Here is a 22,975-nt window from a genome sequence, read left to right on the forward strand (position 1 = left end):
TTCTTTCTATGCTTTCTATCCCGGTTCCTTTTCCACGCAATCTGAAAGCCCTCCTCCACTCTTCTCTACCCTCAGAGCCCCTCTACCTCAGACATCTTACACACCATAACCCAGAGGTCTCTCAGGAATCCAGCACCCCCACTTCTGGTTTGAAAATTAATAAAGGGAAACCTCACTAAAATAGAGCTGTTAGGCAGCTAGAGTTAGGCACAGGGAGGTCTCTTGCCCTACCACTCATAGTCAATTGCAGACCCAGCAGGAAGAGATAGGACGCTGCACACAGTACTACTTTACTATCCTAGTCGGAGGAAGACTTCCTCCTGTCCCAACAGGAGGAGGAACCGATGACAGAAAGTCACAGCTGGGCCAATGAAAAGCCACTACACTTAGAACTCCCAGCTTACTCCAGTGGATTTTTGTTTATGACAGTTTTCCCAACTTCCCAGTTTCTTCTATAAGAGAGTATTCCTCTTCTTTGTTCAGTGGACTTACCTATGCTTTTGCTATAGTTGGCCTGTCCTGAATTACAATTCTCTGTTTTTCCCAAATAAACCCATATTTTGCTAATAAAATAACCGGCAGTTTTATTTCTTAAGGTTAACCCTGGCTAGGAATACAGTGACAGTGACACCCCTTACCTGGTTTGCTAGCACCTTCTACTCAACTGCCAAAATAATATTTTAAAACTAAACTCCCACACACCTACCACCTGCTTATCACGTAGAGCATACAGTCTGATTCCTGATCCCAGTACAGAAGACTGCTCACATCCCCCCAATGACTACCTGAGACTCTGGCCCCAGAGGAAATTCTGAGGATTCACAAACACCTTTTCGCCCTTTCATGCCACTGCACCTTTGCACATGCTGACTCTCCTCCGTAAAATTCCCTTCCTCTCCCTTCTTTCTCTCACCACTTACAAAGAGTCCTACGTAGTCTTCCAGTCCAAGTTCAAAGGTCATCTACTTTGAGAATCTTTTCTAATGACCCAGCCAGAATAGCTCACTTCCTCCTGCATCAGTTATGCAAGCCCTTACAACACCCACTTCACTACCGCGATCCAGTTCTGTCTGTTTCTCCAGGGTGGCCTGCGAGCCTGAGGGAGGCATCATGTCCTGTTTGCCTTCAAATAAATGTTTAATTTCAACTGGAAACCACTAAGTTAGTATTTCACAGAAATATCTAATATTCTGTTTCAGAATCAATACTGTCGAGCACCAGAGCTAGTCACAGAATTTAACTTAATTTTCTCAACTATTTGGAGTATTATCAGCCTCCAAGAGGCTTAGTGACCTATCTGGTGTCTCATAACCACAAAATGATGAAGCCAAATTTTGAATCCAGGTAAAACTTCAAGTCCAGGGGTACCTGGGCAGCTCAGCCGGTTGAGCATCCAACTTCAGCTCAGGTCGTGATCTCATGGTTCATGGGTTCGGGCACTACATCAGGCTTTGTGCTAATGTCATGGAGCCTGCTTTGGATTCTCTGTCTCCCTCTCTGTCTCTCTGTTCCTCCCTCCCTTGCATTCTCTCTCTCTCTCTCTCTCTCTCTCTCTCTCTCTCTCTCTCAACAATAAAAAACATAAAAACAGAAAAGTCAAAACTTCAAGTCCAGCACTCTCTGCCCTAAACATTTATAATCAGTTCTGATGTACAAGGACAGACACACAGCCATATTCTGGCACAGATACACCCCTTAGTGCCCCACTCCCACGGCTGCCACCACGGCACCCTGCTCCTCCAAACAACACCTTTGAAAGGAAAAAAGGAGACTGCATATAACTTTCAGGTAGCGTAATATGTTGTGTAAGGACGCGTATTCTATAGCCAAATTAAATCCAGATTTAAAACCCAGCTCTGTCCGTATCAAGCTAGGTGCCCCTAGAGAAATTATTCCCTCCACCCCTTCACGCCTTGTTTCTTCACTTACAAAGCAGGGATAGTGTGAGCACTGCTCATGGGTTTCTTGTGAAGATATTTAAAAAAGAAACACGAAAAGCATTTAGAACATAACCTGGCATATAAAACACTCAGCAAATGCTGTTGCTGGTTTTAGGCGGAGTAGAAGGAGTATTTGTAAAAGTGACTGAGTAAAACTCTAGCTGGAAAACGTAGGTAATTATAATGCAGAGCTGAAGCTGTGTCTCTGCAGATTCCAATTTTATTTTAATTAGTCAGAAAAAAACATTTCTAGAAAGTACGAAGTATCCCCAGGGCTTTAAACTGGTTAGCAAATGCAACTTAAATTTTTCGTGGGCTCCTGGTGATCCTCTTAGGACCAAGTTTTTGTAGCACTCCCCACATCTAACACAGTATGTATGGGGAAGTCATGATCATTCAGCTTCTGTTTACTCATATATAAAATGAAAATGATACCAGTCCTATCACCCACCAGCATTAAAAGATTCAAATGAAATAATATGTAGAAAAATTAATAAGAGCTTTGCAAAAGCCAGGTGGTGGTATCACCATCATCACCAATATCATTCTGAGTTGTAATAAGGTGATATACTGAAAATGATATATGAGATCAATACCAGAACGATAGGTTGGTCATCCTTTTGCTAACTGCCCCAATGGCCAAAATGTTTGCATTTTTCTCTCTTTCCAGAATTCTCATTCTGGTTAACTAGTGGCATGTACTTTTTACCACTGTCAACATACTTTTGCTCTTCTCAGCTGTATTCAAAGAAAACTTCTAAAGCGTACTGAGACCAGGGCACCTGGGTGGCTCTGTCGGTTAAGCATCCGACTTTGCTCAGGTCATGATCTCGCGGTTAGTGGGTTTGAGCCCCACGTCGGGCTCTGCTGACAGCTCAGAGCCTGGAGCCTGTTTTGGATTCTGTGTCTCCCTCTCTCTCTGCCCCTCCCCTGCTCGTACTCTGTCTCTCTCTCTCTCTCTCAGAAATCAATAAACATTTAGAAAAATTTATAAAAAATAATAATAAAATAAAATGTATTGAGACAATCCATGCCTCCTAAGCTCAGGACACATTGGAAGCAAATAACTAACCTTGGTAGAACAGCATAGGAAATGTATCTATGAAAGTATTTACTGAGCATACGTCCAACATGCTTTGGGGAATAAAAATGTAACCATCACTGTCTTTTCCTCTGTCTGTATATGTATTCACACACAGTTAACATAATACTTAAGAAGTAAAGTATCAATTTGGCTTCCACTTACAGATTTTCAGTGATTATGTATAAAGCTATAAGCATATGTGGAGCATATATTCTTGTTTCCCTGCCAAATTTTTTCCCCTAATTTTTAGCCATTCTATCTAATCCCATCTGACTCTACCTATGCTAGAAATCTTTCCAATTAATTATGCACAATAGGACAAACACTTAGGGCATATCTACTACATACACACTTGACTGAGGGTGAGGAACACATATGTAAAAACATTCTTCTGTTCTAGTAACATTTTATTTCTAGCCAACGACAGATCCTAGTGGATTGGATAAACTACTATCTTTATTCCTATAGCCTTACTGATTGCACAAGAAGTTCCTTTTCATACCACAATGCCTCCAACAAAGCTCAGAAAACAATGGGTAAAGTCTGATCTTAGCAGTAAACTCCCAATCCAAAACTTTATCAAGGTCACATTTTATAAAATTTTTTAAACTGACATTTATGTTTGCATAGCTGTAACATGAAATACACCAAGCCTATAAGCCGAGGCATGTAAATTAACAGTCCTGCCTAAAACCACTATTTTTAGCACTGACTGATTACAAAAGTGTCTAAAGAGAGAAGACACAAAAACACAGAGAATGAAGAACTGAAAGCTACTCAGAGCCATGCAAATTACTCCAAAAAATGTCACCTAGAAAATATTTGCTCTTAATACTGTATTTTGTTAGTAAAAATGACATTATAAAGGTCCAACATAACCAAAAGGAAAGTAAGAACAGGAAAACTAAATATGTGTCACAAAACGCAAAGGTTTAATATGAGCATGAGAGGGGGAATGATGAGAAGAGCAAGACTCACCAAGATCCCAAGAGTGAAAAGTGAGTAACAATCCCAAGAAGGGAATAAAAATGGCTAATCAATCTATAGCCTCTCTAGTAAATGGTGAAATTTCCAATGAAAAAGGGTGGCATTTTACCCCTATAAAGTTCATTATTCTTTTTTTTTTTTTTAAGACAATGACATCTGTGCAGCAAAGGAAACAAGTGAAAAGACAACGGAATGGGAGAAAATATTTGCAAACCATTTATCTCATAAGGGTTTAGTATCCACAATATATAAAGAACTCCTACAACTTGACAATAACAAAAACAAATAATCCGATCAAAAAATGGGCAAAGGATTTGAACAGACATTTCTCTAGATAAGACAAGCAGATGGCCAACAAACATATAAATATATATATATAAAAAAATGCTCCACATCTCTATCATCAGGAAAGTGCAAATCAAAATCGCAATGAGCTATCACCTCATACCCATTAAGATACCAGTATCAAAAAACAAAACAAAACAAAACAAAAACAGAATAATAAGTGTTGCTGAAGATGCGGAGAAATAACCCTTTCAACTGCCCCTGTCCATTTTTTGCACAGCCCCCCACCCCCAGCCTTCACTCTTCCTTTTAAAATAACTGTTGGTGGGAACGTAAAATGGTTCAGCCACTCAGCCATATGGAGAACAGTATGGAGGTTCTCAAAGAATTAAAATTAGAACTACTATATGAATCAGCAGTTCCATTTCTGGGTGGGACAGCATAGGAAATGTACAAAAAGAATGAAGAATTGCTGTTCAATGGGTACAGGGTTTCAGTCATCAATATGAACAAGTTCTAGAGATCTGTTGTACACCAAGTTACATATCATTAACAATAATGTGCTATATACTTAAATATGGTTAAGACAGTAGATTTTATGTTTTGTGTTCTTTACCACAATTTAAAAAAAAAAATGAAAAAAAAAAAACAACAATGACAATTATGTTTTCCAGAAAGTGACTTGGCAACAGGAATCCAAAGTCTAAACATATTCACATCTTTGAGTTGTTTCAGGAAATCTATTTTAAAACAATTTCTCTTAAAATATTCTAACAGCTGAAATGGAAAGTAATCCATAGTCCAGCAAAGAAACATCTAAATAACCATCAACTAGTGAAGGGGTGTGGTCATCAAAAATTATAGTGTGGAGAAATTTGTTTAAATGATGTGTTAACATTCTCATTATTTAGTAGTATTCAAAACAGAACATAAAACTATGTATGGTATATACAGTTCGACCATAATGAACATATACTGGACATTCAATAAAGAAAAAGATGAAATTCTAATACAGGAAAGAAAAAAGGGGTATGGGAACAGGGAAATCAAGAGGGGGAGGGAGAAAAGCTATACCAACAGGATTTCTGTTGAATTTTCATCTGGACAAATTGATTCCAATGTTCATTTGGAAATTAAATCTGGCAAGAATAGCTAGGAAAAAAAATCTAACAATAAAAAGAGAAATAGAGGGGTGCCTGCTGGTTCAGTCAGTGGAGCATGTGACTCTTGATCAGGGTCATGAGTTCGAGCCCCATGTTGGGCATGGGGGCCTACTTAAAAAAAAAGAAAGAAAAGAAAAGAAAAGAAAAGAAAAGAAAAGAAAAAGAGAGAAAGAAAGAAAGAAAAGATAAAAGAAAAATAGAATAATCAGGAAAGACCAGTCCTTCCAGATATTTCTGCATAGTATGAAGGTACAATAACTTAGTTTAGTTGCTGGGAATGAACAAAAATGTAAAAAAGAAAAGAATACAGGAATTTAGTATATGACAACAGTATTATTTCACATCAGTAAAGGAAAGATCCATTATTCAGCGACTGGTATAGGGTACCTGAGCAGCCAATGGGGGTATGATGGGGTTAAGATTCATATCTCACACTTTTTGTCAAAATAAGCTTCAGATGGATTAAAGATTTAAATGTAAAAAAAAATACGCCACCTGGGTGGCTCAGTCGGTTAAGCGACAGACAGATTTTGGCTCAGGTCATGATCTCGCAGTTTGTGGGTTTGAGCCCTACATCGGACTCCACATTGACAGTGCAGAGCCCGCTTGGGATTCTCTCTCTCCCCCTCTCTCTGCCCCTCTCCCACTCATTCTCTCTCTCTCTCTCTCTCTCTCTCTCTGTCTCTAAATTAACTTGTAAAAAATGTAAAAAAAATAAAACCATAAAAACAGAAACTCAAAGTAAGGAAGGCATTTCTAGGAATGATTCAAAAGCTATAAGCTAAAAATTAAAACAGCCATCAATTAGTATTTCTCCTTGGGAAAAAATCACTATCAAGTCAAAAGAGTAAAGACAAGGGGCGCCTAGGTGGCTCAGTCGGTTAAGCGTCTGACTTCGGCTCAGGTCATGATCTCACAGCTCGTGAGTTCGAGCCCCAGGTTGGGCTCTGTGCTGACAGTTCAGAGTCTGGAGCCTGCTTCTGCTTCTGTGTCTCCCTCTCTCTCTGCCCCTAACCCACTCACATTCTGTCTCTGTCTCTCTCAAAATTAAATAAACATTTAAAAAAAATTTTTTTTAAAAAAAGAGTAAAGACCAACTAGGAAAAAAATACATTAGCAATTCATATTGTGGACAGAGGGCCGCATTCTGCAAATGGAAGAAACAAAAGACAACACAACAGAAAATTTGGCAACGTATGGGATCTGACATTTCACAGAAAAGGAAATCTAAATCTTAAACTTACCAAAAGAAGTACAACCACCTTTGTATTAAGAAAAATATATAATAAAAAATATATATATATAATAAAACCTATGCCAAGAAACCTCTGTTCCGTGTAAGATCAGCGAAGATGAGAAAGTGTGACAACACCCACGCCGAACGGTGGAGGGAAGCGGATGCCCACATGCCTTCCACCGAGCAGGATTCAGCACCATCCGAACTGAACAGTCACATTCTTCTAAGAATTCTTCCTACAGACAAACTGGCACATTTATCAAATGACTTGCATGCAAATTTATTTGCTGCAGATTTGTTTAATAGCAAAGTATCAGGGAAAACCTAAATGGCCATCGACAGGGAACAAGCCAAATATCACCTATTCCGCCATGGAACATGGCACATCTACAAATAGCTATTAAAAATGAAGGAGCTCTATATAACGTTATGTTGAATAATCTCTAGAACATATACTGTATTTAAGTGGAGGAAGTCAGGTGCTAAAACAATTTGTATGCTACCATTTATATAATATATCCACACACACACACACACACACACACACACACACACACACATATATTTAAATATAAGTGTATGTATACCTACATGCATAGAATCTGTCTGGATGGACAGAGAAGAAACTGGTAAAATGGTGGCATTGCTACCCAAGGGAAGTAGCTTGGGAGACAGGAACAAGAGGAAGATTTACATTTTGCAACCTTTTAGTCATTTGAATTTTGATCAAATGCTTCAATTACCTGGTTACACTAGTCACAATTTTGGAGAAGTACATTTTTTAGATATATTGAGTTTTTATAAAAGGAGTTATAAAATGTAATGTTTAGGACCGCCTGGGTGGCTCAGTCGGTTGAGCATCCAACTTCAGCTCAGGTCATGATCTCAAGGTTCGCCGGGCTCTGTGCCGACAGCTCAGAGCCTGGAGCCTGCTTTGCATTCTGTGTCTCCCTCTCCCTCTGTCTCTCCCCTGTTCCTGCTCACTTGCTCTCTCTCTCTCAAAAATAAACATTAAAAAAAATGAACTATTCACAGCTACCTAAGAGTATTTTTAAATTATTATTATTTTTTAAGCTTATTTATTTTGAGAGGGAGAGGGTGCACGCGTGGCAGACGGGCATAGAGTGAGGGAGAGAGAGAGAATCCCAAGTAGACTCCAAACTATCAGTGTGGAGCCTGACACGGGGCTTGAACCCACAAACCATGAAATCATGACCTGAGCCAAAATCAACAGTCAGACACTTAACTGACTAAGCCACCCAGGTACCACAAATTTAAACGTTTTTTTTTTTTTTAACTTCCACTAAACACTGAGTCATTTCATCCCTTGGATATTTTTCTCATAAACATACATTGCTACGATTATGGTTTCTGTATACCTGGTACCCACCTGGTTCAAATAAAATTTGGGAGAGTCTCAGAAGAGGGATTTTACAACAGTCGACAATTAAAGCAGAAATAATGAGCCCCAAAGGAAACTAAAATAATCTTAGCCTACAACAAAAGGATCAGTAACACATAAATTCAGGGGATTTTGCTGTTCTTTCTGGTTTCGAACTATGAGTATATTTGTTTTTATTGTGTGCATAGACTATTCTGTTTTGAGATCTTGCTAAAAGATCACAACCCCTCCTACCACTCAGCTTTTGCCCTAGAGACCCGGCAGTCTGCTGCATAAAAATAAATGCAGGAAGTGAATTGGAGCTAACAAATCAGCTGATGACATTAGCACCATATGGAAAGCAAGACTGGACCAAAGAAACACAGAACTGGGGGGGTCAAACCCTGAGATTTGTGACCAGACCCTTGATATTGTTACCCATTCATCTACATTTGTTTTACTTTAAAATCAGTGACATTCTGGGGCGCCTGGGTGGCTCAGTCGGTTAAGCCTCCGACTTCGGCTCAGGTCATGATCTCCCAGTTCATGAGTTCGGGCCCCAGGTTGGGCTCTGTGCTGACAGCTCAGAGCCTGGAGCCTGCTTCGGATTCTGTCTTCCTCTCTCTCTGCCCCTCTCCTGCTCACGCTCTGTCTCTCTCTGTCTCTCCATAATAAATAAATAAATGTTTAAAAAAACCTTTTTTAAATAAAAACAAAATACAATAAATGACATTTCACTGTTCTATTATTTCTAAGGCATAATTATAATGCTGAAATTACAGTGACATATCATTGGGTCACTTTTCTTGTAGTGTTCTCCTCTCCCAGGTTTTTGGCCCCAACAACCTTCCCTCACTTCCTGAAACAAAAGTTTTGGGTGGGCTTGTGTGTGTGTGAATTCAAACACAGATAAAATGCACTACTGGCTAGGTCCCTGCCGCTTCAACAGAATAGTGCTAAACTACAGGTTATTACTACCATAAGGGAGTATTCAAGTATAAATATTTATTCAGCACTATAAAAAGTAGTCAGGAGGTTTTTTTACACAATGCATGCTCTAGTTAGCATGCCATGCCGCACTTTCAAAGTGGGAACTACCACACACATTAAATGTGCTATGCTGGGCTTAATGTGTAAAGAAACTCTTGAGAGGCACTATGCAGTTTAAGGTATGTTTCAAATCGATTAATGTGGACTGGGCTCTCAATATAAGCAGAATATTGTGTTCAAAATCTGGGCACAGGAGAAGATGGGGAAAATATTAGAATCTGAGCCAGGTACTGAGGCGTATTAGAATACATCATATAAAACACAAGAAAAACCGTTCTAAAACTTTAAAGTTCTGCTAAATATAAAAAGCAGCAAAGGATAAATTTTGACAACTTCCTATAAGGAAGGTCTAAGGAGACATTTTCTTTTTTTTTTTTTTTAATTTTTTTTTCACAGATCTTATTATTATTTTTTTTTAATGTTTATTTATTTTTGAGAGAGACAGAGACAGAATGCGAGTGGGTTAGGGGCAGAGAGAGAGGGAGACACAGAAGCAGAAGCAGGCTCTAGGCTCTGAGCTGTCAGCACAGAGCCCGACACGGGGCTCGAACTCACGAGCTGTGAGATCATGACCCGAGCCGAATTCGGACGCTCAACCGACTGAGCCACCCAGGCGCCCCTAAGGAGACATTTTCAATAGAGAAATGCAGTGAAGACAAGACATAGGGCATTTAATTTTCCATCTAGAGTCGGACAGACAAACGTGACAAACTCCAGGCATACTAAAAAGTTAAACGAATTCTAAAATGTTCTTATTTGGCTTTAAATACTTTATGAAAACTCACAATTCAAGAGACAATCACAGGGTTTCATAAACTGTATGTCAGCCACCACTGTTCCGTAGTGAACATGCAGGTTTACAAACCCAGGCTCCTCCTCTTTAAGTCGCCTCCTCAGAAGTCTCCCTACAGATTCAATGAAGATGGAGCGATCCACTCCGCTCGTTCAAAACCTTGCATGTACATCCACCCCCCAAGTCCAACACAGACTCACCACCAACTTTCTCCGCCTAACCGCAGAGTTCTGCTCCTTTAAAATACTGAGGGAAATACCAGGAGTTAGGAGTAAGTGGGTAGCAAGAGAGGACGGCAGAGGCTCCAACAGCTGGAAGGTACTCTTGGTCACTTTTCCTTTCCATCCTAGGCAGTCACCAAACATTTCTGAGCATCTACTTTGTGCCACGGGAACATAAAGATGAAAATACAAAAGAGACAGGAAGATGGAAATGTAAGGACAGGCCACGTGGCTGCAACACAGCAAAACTGAGTGAGCCACCTGACCTTCCCAAGGCAAGTGACTCATCTTTCATACTAAGCTGAGCCTCCAGACTCCTCACTTTAAGAGGATGGATTTCCTTTGCCCTCGAGGAATAACAATTAAAAACAAGAACTAACATGACCCACCGAAGAAAACATCTTAAAGTTAGAAACAGAAAAACTCCTCTTATAAGCCAAAGAATTTACAAAATAGGTCTTAGACATACACACACAAAACTGGTCCCACAAAAACCACACTAAGTGCATCAGTACAAAGGTACTAATGACTGTGATTCTCACCAGCCAAACTAAAATACCAAATCTAGTAAAATTAGTCACTCCATTCACCTAAGTCAAATACAGCTACTTAATCTAGTTTGACGAGTACCAAACACAGCTATTCTAAAAACACCATTATGTTAAATACGACAATGTAAGGCATACACAAATATGCATGTTCATATGTTTGACACCCCCAACGTCCTCTTTAAAAGACAGAATAATGCTGACTTACATGGTGGCTCCTGGCCTTCTCCTAACAATACATTTAAGACCTGAGACCAGCTTTCTGACTCAAACATTTAAATACCTATCATGTTCAAACACCAAGGTTACCCAACCATGGATAAAGATGAATGAAGTACATGCTTCTAACCTCAGTAAGCTTAAAATCCAGACAACATGTGTGCATAGAGATATATACGTATTTAATATATATTATGTATTGTACATTATACATACATATCTATTACATGTTGCACATAACTTTATAGTATAAGCACTCATACGCTAAGTGTGAGATCAATTTGACGAGTGTGGAGAAAGGAAAGGTTGGAAGGTTCCAAAGAGTCCTACAACTTACCAAAAGTAAAATACAAAACAGTATATATGGAATACGGTTTTATTTGCATAAAAAGTATGCATAAAGATAAATACAAAGAGTAATAAACAAAAAAGAAAAAAACGAAAACTATTGTGTCTGAACTCAAAATGTGAGTAATTCCTATCCCTACTTCCTAAAATTTACGTTAACATTGTTACCTTTTTTGGGTTAGCACTTATGTATCTTTTAAAAAGTGAGCCACGCATCTGTATTACAGTTACTGGGTTATTATCACAAAGATGAAGCGATATATAAACATTTAGTATTTAAATCTTAAAACCATGCCTCCCTATTTACATCTCGCTTAAACAATGATTCCACTGGAGACAATTTCACTTGAGATAGTTTTCAGAAACAAGTGCATCCAAAGCGATAGTAACAAGACTATAGGGTCTTATCTTGATGAGTAAAAGAAGACCTTTACTACGGAAAGCTCCCTTCCCCCCGCGCCGCGCCAATAACCCCATAAACAACACACCACAATTTGGGGACACCTCGCATGTGACGTATCTACGTCCAAAACCATCGCCATAGGATCAAACGCCACCAAAAATCCTAACCACGTAAACTACAAGACGGCAGAAAGTCTCAACGCTGGGGGAGTCGGGATGGGGGGAGGAGTCATGTTCCCATCCTGAGCAGCGAAACCACCCACTGTCGTTGGATCCTCAGTTTCCACCAGTTACAAACAAGATCTAGCTGTACAGTACTCCCTTCGCGCTGCCTTCTACCCAAAGCGCATCACCGTCGGCAGCCCTGGCTCCGTGAGCCTGGTGCCAGCCACTTCGCCTCCACCCAGAACCTTCTTTCCCTCTCTCCCCACCTCCTTCTCTGTCTCTCTGTCTCTGTCTCTCTCTGTCTGTCTGTCTCTGTCTCTCTCTGTCTGTCTCTCTGTCTCTGTCTCTGTCTCTCTCGCTCACACACACACACACACACACACACACACACACACACACAGCCGCGCGCGCCCGTGCGCGCGCGACCCCAACAGCCCGCTCCGCCCGCCGGAGCCGCTCCCTGCGGCTCGGCCACACCAGGATGTCAGACCCCGATCAGGGAGATGCAACTTGAAGAAGGCTCGGCTCCCGCTCCGGCGCCGGCCGGGGACACTGTGCACCTGCTCCGGCGCCGGGCCGCGCGCAGCCCAGCGCCGCGTCCGACCCCGCGCCTGCCCGGGAGACGCCGCGCCGGCGGTGCCCGCGCCCTCACCTTGCTCGCCACGGTCCATGTCTCCCGCCCACCGCCTCGAGTCCTCTGCGCCTCCGCCGACTGCAGCCCGTCGCGCTCGGATCGCACGCCCGCCCGCCGCGCCGCACCGCGCCGCGCTCCTCCTCGCCTCCGCCGCGACTCCCGCGAAGTCCCCTCCCCCGGAGGCGTCGGCGCGGCGGCGCCGCCCGCCCTCGGCGGGGAGCGCTTTCCCGGGGCGTCACCCAACCACCTGACCCGGCCGACCTGTGCGCTCGGCCACGTCGGCGCGGCGGGCGGCGCCGGGGCGAGGAGGGCTGGGCCGGCCGGTTCGCTCGGGTAGGAACTCGGCTGCCAGGGGGAAGAGCGGGGTGGCGCGGAGGCGGAATCCACCATGGAGGCTGCGTGGAGACCGCTCGCGAACCCGGCTGGCATTGGCGTCCCACCCTCAAGTTATTTATAATATCAAAAGTTTCCCCAGGCATTGAAGATGCCCTTTCTCTGCCTTCCCGAGCACCTGCTCTTGTGTACTACTGAGTGGAGACACTGGAAGGTTATCAGAAATGCCAATGGCTCCTTTTCCCTCTGAGTCTTCATAGGCTCCTCTTGTCAAAACAATATCCTGTGACATCTTCAATAACTAGGTCCAAAACAGGCAAAGCGGGGGAAATTACAAAGAATCTCTCGAAACATTGTGTAGTCCTGTCTTTTCACAGACATGTCTGTGAGTGTTTTTCGGTAACAGATTAGGAAGGTTTTCACGTAATAAGGACTGTTTTGAGTGCAGAATTAAAGCCAACATTCTGAAATGAATTAAATTAACCAAAGGGCAGAATCATCAAAGGGGATCTTTTGAAAATGTATTTTGAGGTTTCATATTCACTGATCAACACAGTTTAAAGCGTTTGAAAATAATACTTTTATTATTACTGTAACAATACTTTTAATTATCAGCACTCTTTTTTTTTTTAAGTTTATTTATTTAGAGAGAGACAAAGGGCCTGAGTGGGAAAGAGGAAGAGAGAACCCCAAGCAGGCTCTGCAGTGTCAGCACAGAGCCCAATGCGGGCTCGAACTCACAAACTGTAGATCATGACCTGAGCCAAACCAAGAGTCAGTCGCTCAACCCATTGAGCACCGATCAGCACTCTATTTTCAAAGTGTTTTTGCATTTACTCATTTTCCATGAAGTCATTTTGAATATATCCTTGTAAGGTGATACCTCATTTTCACAGACCATCTAGGTCTGTGAGAGAGGCAGCTTTCCCCTTGTGTTTTATACCCGGAGACTCTAGCTTGCCCGTCCTGTCTCGGCGTTATATAGTACTTCACATGCACTAGGCTTTTGTTAATATGCTTAAAAATTACCCGTAGGTACTTGAAGCAGCTCCACGTTTTCTATCTCTGCACCATCGCGCTGTACGTGAAGCGTAGCTCCTGCATCCCCAGCATCTTCTCCATGAAGTTCATTCTGTGTACCCGAGCAGGTGAGACTTCTCTTTGCTCTCTCCTCCTCCTGCTGCACTTGGCCTTCTCTCTGGTAGCACTCGCCCCGGCATTCGTCCCTCAAGCCAGCCTGCTACAGCCATAGCTTTGTGTGTTTCACAGCCCCACTAAGGTAGAACCTGGTGGTTTACTCGCTAGAGAAGGTCAAAGATCATTTTGGTCATCTTTTCATTCTTTGAATTATACCATGCATTTAATAAACATGTTAAGTTTAGCTTTCAGGTTTAACATTTAAAACAAGGTATACTGTATATACTAACAATCTAGTGTTTGTCACAAAGAGGTACAATGCTAGGCCTTTTTTTTTTTTTTTTTTTTTTTTTTTTTTTTTTTTAATGACTTTTGGGCTCCTGAGTGGCTCGGTCCATTAAACATCAGACTCTTGATTTTGGCTCAGGTCATGATCTCATGATTGGTGAGATCTAGCCCCAAGTCTGCCTCTGTGCTGATGGCAGCATAGAGCCTGCTTGGGATTCTCTCTCTCCCTCTCTCTTTCTCTCTCTCTGCCTCTTCCTTGAGTGTACTCACCCTCTCTCTCTCTCTCTCTCTAAATAAACCTAAAATAATTTTTACATGATTTTTAAAATTTAACAGCAAGGTAAATTTTGGCATTGGAAAAAGGTTCTTTAATGTGGTAAAGAATTGTTCACTGCCTGCTATTTACATCTATTGTAGAGAAATAAACATTTGGAGAGATAATCTCTCAACCTATAGACTAACTTGTGGACAAATAAATAGCACTTGAAAATAGTGTTGGTTGAAAATACTATTTACTCAATTTTTATCTATTTAACTTGCTATATGGTGATGACTTTAACTATATGTTGGAAGAAAAATAAATGCCTTCTTTTTTTTTTGAAGAATTTATATGCTTGTTCACGTCTGGGACAGAGATGGGTAACAGCCAACCCAATATCCAGTTTTCCTATTTTCCTTCCTAAAAGAACCCAAATATTATTTGGGATAGCATGTGTCCAGCTGAAACACTGGCCACTTCAGGCTCCCTTGGGCTGGGCAGGGCTCTCTGACACATTAACGACCAATGAGATATGTGCAAAGCTTGCTAACTGGAATCTTCGAGAATTTTTTTAATTATTATTTTAGAGAGAGAGACTGCAAGCAGGGGAGGGGCAGAGAGAGTGAGAGAATCCCAAGCAGACTCCACTCTCAGCACGGAGCCCTAGGTGGGGGTGGATCCCATAAGCTGGGATCGTGACCTGAGCAGAAATTGGGAGTTGGAGGCTCAACCCACTGAACCACCCAGGCTCCCCAAGAAATCATTTTAAAAGAGGACAGACTTGGCAACGTTATTTTGCTCTTTACTCTCCCTCTTCCTGTGAGAAGGGCAGCAGCCATCTTGCAAGCATGAGGAAGAAAGCCACAAGCCAATGATGGCAGAATAGAAAGACAGAAAGAACCTGGGTCTTCAGTGGCATTGTGGAGCTTCTTACAGGAATAAAGTAAACACCTGACTTTTTTAAGCCACTATAGTTGGGTTCCCGCTACATGGGGCCAAAAGAAACCCTAAGTGATACAACATGCCATTTAAAAACCGCCTGTCTGCCCTGTACCGATGTAGTTAGGTTCATGTAATCCTCAGCCTTACGCAAATATTAACTTCCTTTTCTCTATGAGGTTAAATAAGCACTGTTCATACCATAAACCGCCTCATACGTGATATTTCCACAGAAGCCTGCTTTTCTCTTGTGTTTTCTTTCTACTTAATTTTTCTTTCCTGACAAACAGAATCTGCACTTACAACTCACACTGTGACTTCTGATATAAACAGAACTTATGTTTTAGCACTCTGAGGAATCTCTGGAGAGTAGCTAGCACGTAAACAGAGCACCTGGGTGCATTTAGCTGAATCATCCCTTAAAAGGCTCACTCAGTACAGGAGAGAAACACTAGATTTCCTTTGTTGTGTTGTTGTTGTTAATGGTGACATGGATTTTTTTTTTTTAAGTTTCATTTCAAGGGGCGCCTGGGTGGCTCAGTCGGTTAAGTGTACGACTTGGGCTCAGGTCATCATCTCGTGGTCTGTAAACGCGAGCCCTGCATTGTGCTCTGTGCTCACAGCTCAGAGCCTGGAGCCTGTTTCCAGATTCTGTGTCTCCCTCTCTCTCTGCCCCTCCCCCGTGCTTGCTCTCTCTCACTCTTTCTCTCTCTCAAAAATAACATTAAAAACAAACAAAATAAACATTAACAAAAAAATAAATATTAAAAAATTTTTTTCAAATACCTATCCATTGGTGAAATTTATAGTTTCCCCAAAAGCAAATGAATTGAAGTAAATAAAAATATTGGAAAGGTTAGAAATAGAAGCTCTATATTACAAGTGGAAACTTCTACACTCTGCCCTCATTGTACCCATTCCCCCATCAGAGAGCAGAAAGCACACAAAATACGTGTATGGTCTGATGCTCTCTGCAGGCCCACTCTTCACATTTGTGGGGCCTGGGGCAAGGGTACAAATGGAGGCCCTGGCTTTCTCTTCTGACTCAGTCTTTTCACCTAGGGCTCTGTCCTAGATCCAAGCTTCTCTGTAGGAGTATCCTGGGTATATATCCCTTCTCTATCTACCCTTTCCCATCAGCTACCCCATGGTCATACTTCTGGACCAGGGTTGCACTCAAAAGGACCCTCTTGGGGAAAAGGTCAAAGACCCTGAACACATAGGTTCAGGTGGGAGATGTTGCAGCTGCAGGTACCCAGTGTATGGTCTATATAAAGGGGAGACAGGAATGGATGGGTATGTCCACTTGGCTCCAAGGACTCCTCACCCTCAGGTGAGGCACAGGTGAGCAGTCTCTAAAAGGGCCCAGTAAGGAGACTCCCCAGTAGCTTGTGTCTAGGGTTGCCAGATAAGATATGGGACACCCAGTTCAATTTGAATTTCAGGTAAACAACAGATCATTTCTAGTATAAGTATATCCCCTGCAATACTTAACAACATGCTTGTACTAAAAAAAAAAAAAAATATATATATATATATATACACATGTATATATACATGTATATATACATATACGTGTGTATATATATATACATGTATATATATATACATGTATATATATATACACACGTATATGTATATATGTACATATATATACATGTATATATATATGTAGAGAGAGAGAGAGAGAGAGAGAGAGAAGGGAGAGAGTGTTATTTAGCTGAAATCCTTAATGGGGTCTCCTTTTATTTGCTAACTCTCTCAATCCAAAATGTTTCTAAGGGCAGTTCTGGCTCCCTGATTGGTCAAATAACTGAAGGCATATGATACCACAACTTTGAAAAAGTGATCATATTCCAGCAGAAAGACAAGACGCTTACTGCTTAAACTGTGCAGGCAAACTAGATACATAAGGTGAGGGTTAGGAAGCCCAAGAAATCAAAAACAAGTTTTGGAGAAATATTGATGTAATGTCTGGTGTTTAATATTTAATCACTTAAGAAAATATTATGACCAACTTGTATTCTCTCAGCTATGTAAAAGACTGACTGCGAGTATGAAATAAGTCTTCAAATGTGTAAAAATGGGTACTGGCAGGAAAGAGTACTTCACACTAATGGAAGACAGACATGTAAATCCCTGAATGTTAACAGGAAGTGATCTCACATTATTGATTTGGGCTATATTAAGAAAAGTCGTAGACCACTTAATCTTCCTTGTATTTTTTTCAAGCCATTTTGAATTCTGTGTGTTTATCAAATTACATCATATGACCTGGGTGGGGATGGGAGCCACTATCGTTTTCCTCCTGGACTCTCCACCATCAGTATTTGCAAATATTTTCATCTATTCTTTAGACGACTGTATGGTATAAATTGCATTAATTATATGTAGAGTCAATAACAAAGTGATTAACAACATTTATACATGTTTTTAACTGGCATTTGACTCAATGACTTGCAGGCCATTTCATCCCTGCAAGGATGGTTAGTTTTCCAGGGCACCAGTGTTCCTCTTCTAGAAATGGTAGAGGCTAGAATGGCAAGTGCCCAAGGTCAGGGCTGAGGAATCAAAGTCTGTGTCACTGTCACCAAAACACAACTGTGCAAGGCCAGACACAACTCAGAACACCTAAGCAGATTTAGCTGAACTCTCACTTAAAAGTAATCACTTAAAACCATCACCAGGCTCACTATTCAAATCTCCAAAATTAGGAGGCTCGTGTTGGGATAAATATGGCACATTGCACACATTCATTCATTTTAGAAATTTATTTTTTTGAGATATAATTCTCCTACCATAAAGTTCACCCTTTTAATATACACAAGTCAATGGTCTGAATGAACATTCATCTATTCTTATCCCCTCCCAGTGCTACTAAAATTACAATAAAAGGATAAGTCCACAAGGACGAAGAGAATTCGAGAGGCTACCTAATGATAATTGACCTCGCACATCTGAGGAAGCTGGTTGCTAAGCTAGTAGTGGGGAAAGCCAAGAAGAACCCAATTCTACTACAGAATTTCCAAACCCTTAGCACTGGGCACCAGGTATCTGTGGATACAGAAAGCGAGGTTCCAAACGGGAAGATTGGTTGAAAGTCTACCTAAGAAGGAATTTGTTTCAATTCCTTCCCCAGATCTGCACAGAAGACTGAGATGATTTCTTTTTTTTTTTTTTTAATTTTTTTTAATGTATATTTATTTCTGAGACAGAGCATGAGTGCGGGGGGGGGGGGGGGGGGGTCAAAGAGAGAGGGAGACACAGAATCAGAAGCAGTCTCCAGGCTCTGAGCTGTCTGCACAGAGCCTGACGCGGGGCTCAAACCCACAAACTGTGAGATCATGATCTGAGCCAAAGTCGGTCACTCAACTGGCTGAGCCACCCAGGCGCCCCTGAGGTGATTTCTTTGGGAAAGAAAACTGGACAATCCCTTGGTACAGAACAGTAAATGCACATGAAGGTGATTTACTGTTGTAAGCAGAGAAATTCATTAGCTGTTCACATCATGAATGCTAAGATTTCCCACATTCCCCTTCCTTGGTTCCCAGAATGTGGACAGCCAGGCCTATAAAAGTAGGAATACCCAAATACCTGGAAAGCAGGGGATTGAAAGATCCATCTCTCAAGAATTTGACCACCCCAAGAAAAAAACAAAACAAAAAAAAAAACCCAAAATATTGATATTGAGTAAGCCAGATCACCTTACCCTCAAACCCAGGCCCTACAAGTCTTGTCCAGGAACCCAGAAAAAACAATCAGCTGTTTATTGCCCATTGTAGGCAGCCACAAACCAACAGATAGTTTCCTAATGGAAGACAAGGACCAAAATAAACATAACAAAGAGGCAACTTACAAAAAACAAACTATACAGGGAGAAGACATTTTTTAAAACTATCATTATTGGGGCTCCTGGGTGGCTTGGTTGGTTAAGCGTCCGACTTCGGCTCAGGTCATAATCTCACGGTCCGTGAGTTCGAGCCCCACGTCGGGCTCTGTGCTGACAGCTCAGAGCCTGGAGCCTGTTTCAGATTCTGTGTCTCCCTCTCTCTCTGCTCCTCACCTGTTCATGCTCTGTCTCTCTCTGTCTCAAAAATAAATAAACGTTAAAAAAAAAAAATTTTTTTTAAATAAATAAAAAAAATAAAACTATCATTATTACATTCAGAGAGAGAAGTAAAGACATCCCAAACATGAAACAAAAATTTGCTATACAAAGGAATGTTCCAAGAACAAAGAGTTCTTAGAAATTAAATATATAATAGTGGACATTATAATTCCTGTGGTAGGCAGAATAAGGGTTCCCAAAGATGTCTAAATCCTAAACATAAACAAAAGGGACTTAACAGATGTGACTAGAGGTTTTAAGATGGGGAGATTATCCTGTATTGTTAGGTGGGCCCAATCTAGTTACATGAGCTCTTAAAAGCTGGAAACTTTTCCAACAGGAGACTGAGAGATGCCATGATAGAAGAAGAGGCAGGAGAGATTAGAAGTATGAGAAGGACTCCATTCACTGTTGCTGGCTTTGAAGATGGAGGAAAGGAGTCATGAACCAAGAAATGTGGGTAGCATCTAGAAGCTAGAAAAGCCCTTAACTGAGAGCCATCAAGAAAATGCAGACCTACATTCACAGACCAACTACAAAATGCAATTCTACAATCACATGAAACTGAACTCTGCCAACAACCTGAATAGGCAAAGAAAAATTCCTCCCAAGATCCCCCAGAAAGGAACATAGCCCTCCAGATATCTTGACTTTAGTTCGGTAAGACTCACATTAGACTTCTGATCCTTATAACTGTAAAATGATACATTTATGTTAAGTCACTCCATGGAATATAAAGTGAAGCGAATTTCCTAGAAAGCAGAACAAAAAACAAACAGCTGGAAAACAGAGGAGAAAATATAAGGAAATTAGAAGTCTAATCCCAGCAATCCAATATCAAAAAAAAAAAAAAAAAAAAAAAAAAGCTCAAGAAAGAGAAGGAGGAAACAGAAGGAAATCACCAGGAAATAATTCAAGAAATTTCTCCAAGTGGAATGACATAATTTTCAGATTTGAAGGGCTCACTGAGGGCCCAGAACACAGCACATACTTATTAAATACAGAACACTGATGACAAAGATCCTATAATTCCCAGAGATGAAAAATATTTGATCACTTTCAAAGTAAAAGGAAAAAGAATGATTTTGACTTTTAAACAAGACTAGTGGACAACAAAGGCTTACCCTTAATTTACTGGAGACTCATTGCTTCTGTGAACAATCAGAGCAATGTTTCCAATGATGGGAATTGTACAAATAAAAAAGACTGTAAGAAACATATCACCAATTCTGGCAAAAATTATTAATAACACCACCTCTGCCCTTGATGGATACGGATCAGTCACAACTCTTTGACACAAGTAGAGAGAGACAATAGCATGACTCTAGATTTCCTGTTGTCTAGATATGGGGCCATTTGTATTATCACTAATACTGCTTGCTGCACTTGGGCCAATAAAGCAGGTAAAATAAAAAGACTAAGCATCCTTTGTAGGAAAAAAAGCTACTTGACTTTCTAAGGTTGATCCTCAAGGCCTATGGGATTTGTTCTCTTGTCCTGGGGTGGGCAATTGGAGTTATTGGTGTTGAAGTATCTTACAGGCAACAGTAATTGTTCTTGTTGTTGTCAGAGTAGTTGTGATATTGGTCCACCTTATTTTCTCCTGTTTTAAATGCATCTTCTCAATCACTCTCTTGCCAGATGATCTCTCAATACACTTGGCTATGGAGACAACTGGGCAATTCTCTCTTGGAGATTGGGTAAAGATCTGGATCTCAAGCATATCCTGAGTTGGTTAACTTCTCAAAAGTGAGAGAATGACCACAAGACAGGCCTGAGAGACTGAGTATAGAAATGGACAATGGTCGGATTACATATGACAACAGAACTCTGAACCACAACCAGTTCAAGAAGCCAAATCATTGCAAATCACAAATCTCTGCAGCAAACAGCACAAGAACAGTCAGGACTTGGTCAATGACTGCCAGCTTCCCTATTTTTTGTCCCTGTTTCTAAAGCAGTACTAACCAGAGAAAGCCAAATATGCTGAGTGTATCAATCATGTGACTAAAATCTTTCACTAAAATCTACACATGGCTTTCAAGATTTAAACCATACTTCTTAGCATATCTTACAAATTTCTACTGTATTCATCAGTACTCTTTTAATTACAAGTGATAGAAACCCAATTGAAGGAAGTTTACATAAAAAAGGTAATTACTGGTTCATATGACTGGAAATAAGAGGAGAAAAGTAGAATTCAGGTATAATTGGGTCTTGATGAAGCTAATGAGCCTTGGGCATTGTTCAAGATAGGGAAAAGAAGCTAATGTGATCTTCTGGGTAGAACCCTATGGGCTACTCAATGTACTGTTGTGTTTTCCAGGGATGATGTGTAATCAGTATGGATATGTCACGTGCTTGTACTATGAATGATCATAAAGTTCAGAGGAGATTATCATGGTGGAGAGAAGCCAGACATACTAGTTTCTTTGGAGCCCACAACCCTAATAACAACTTTCTGGCATAAGTCTCTTTGATGATGTCACCAACTGGAGCCTTTGATAAGGGAGGCAGCCTCTACGTGGAGACACCCCTTTGGTCTTGGAACTGTTGCCCCTCTGACTTTAAGCAACTAAGAACCAATAATTTGGCTCCTAAAGAAACTGAATGCCTGACCTATAGAGGCTTGGAACTGTTTGCCTGATCTTCTCATTTTGAGCAGGGTCAACATGGACTCAATGACTAACAGTGTAGGAAGGGGCCCAATAAGCCTCACTGATGAAATGCAAATGGTGTATTCAAGAATACAACCAGCTTGGACTTAGTAGTATCTTTACACACACAAAAAGTGGCAGCTACCCCTTTAGATTGATATGGCTTAGATCGTAAGGCTAATGACCACTTGTTTGAGTACACTGCTCATCATGTCCCCCAACATTAGACATGTGGGCCAAAGTAGGGTCATAATGGGTCCCTGTAAATTTTGAAAAATTTACTTGTAATGAGAGAGGTTATGCATATGTGAGGGTAGGAGAAATACGGAATTCTCTGTACCTTCTTCTCAATTTTGCTAAATTGCTAAACTGTTCTAAAAAACAAAATACTCTTGTCCTTCTTGCATCTTCCCCTTCTGGATTAAAGGTCTAAATACAAGTAGGGGCACTTGGGTGGCTCAGTTGGTTAAGTGTCCGACTTCAGCTCAGGTCATTATCTCACAGTCCGTGGGTTCCAGCCCCACCTCAGGCTCTGTGCTGATAACTCAGATTCAGAGCCTGCTTCAGATTCTGTGTGTCCCTCTCTCTGCCCCTTCCCCACTCGTACTGTATCTCCTTCTAAAAAATAAATAAAAACATTAAAAAACAAAGAAATATAAGTAGAGGATGATTGGATAAAGGCATATTTGTAGCTAATAGAATGGAGCACATTGATTTTTTGGCAGTAGAGGGAACATCTTAAGATCCAAGGGCCATGGGAAAGAAAGGACATTAATGATCTTTTTGTTTCAGAACTG

The 22,975-nt window shown here is 41.0% G+C and overlaps 1 protein-coding gene and 1 long non-coding RNA gene across 6 annotated transcripts in view; both read right to left on the minus strand.

Annotated features, from left to right (window-relative positions):
- TPD52 (tumor protein D52) overlaps nucleotides 1-12,681 on the minus strand; it is a 108,561-nt gene extending 95,880 nt beyond the window's left edge. Inside the window, exon 1 of one of the 4 annotated variants that reach the window (XM_019453338.2) lies at nucleotides 12,476-12,681. In XM_019453338.2, the coding sequence (XP_019308883.1) occupies nucleotides 12,476-12,494 (19 nt within the window). In that variant the 5' untranslated portion in view covers nucleotides 12,495-12,681. Of the gene's footprint in view, nucleotides 1-10,179; nucleotides 10,416-12,475 lie in introns of those variants that run through there. The other 3 variants (XM_019453334.2, XM_019453335.2, XM_019453336.2) reach the window with 3 other exon arrangements.
- A 1,254-nt stretch (nucleotides 12,682-13,935) lies between these two features.
- Nucleotides 13,936-22,975, minus strand: part of LOC128775304 (uncharacterized) — a 31,378-nt gene continuing 22,338 nt past the window's right edge. For both annotated transcript variants that reach the window (XR_008419938.1, XR_008419937.1), the window contains exon 3: nucleotides 13,936-14,091. This is a non-coding gene — a long non-coding RNA (uncharacterized LOC128775304). The remainder of the gene's footprint in view (nucleotides 14,092-22,975) is intronic.

This window comes from Panthera pardus, unplaced genomic scaffold, assembly GCF_024362965.1.
Source record: "Panthera pardus isolate Hobbes unplaced genomic scaffold, ASM2436296v1 HiC_scaffold_7, whole genome shotgun sequence".
Lineage (NCBI taxonomy): Eukaryota > Metazoa > Chordata > Mammalia > Carnivora > Felidae > Panthera > Panthera pardus.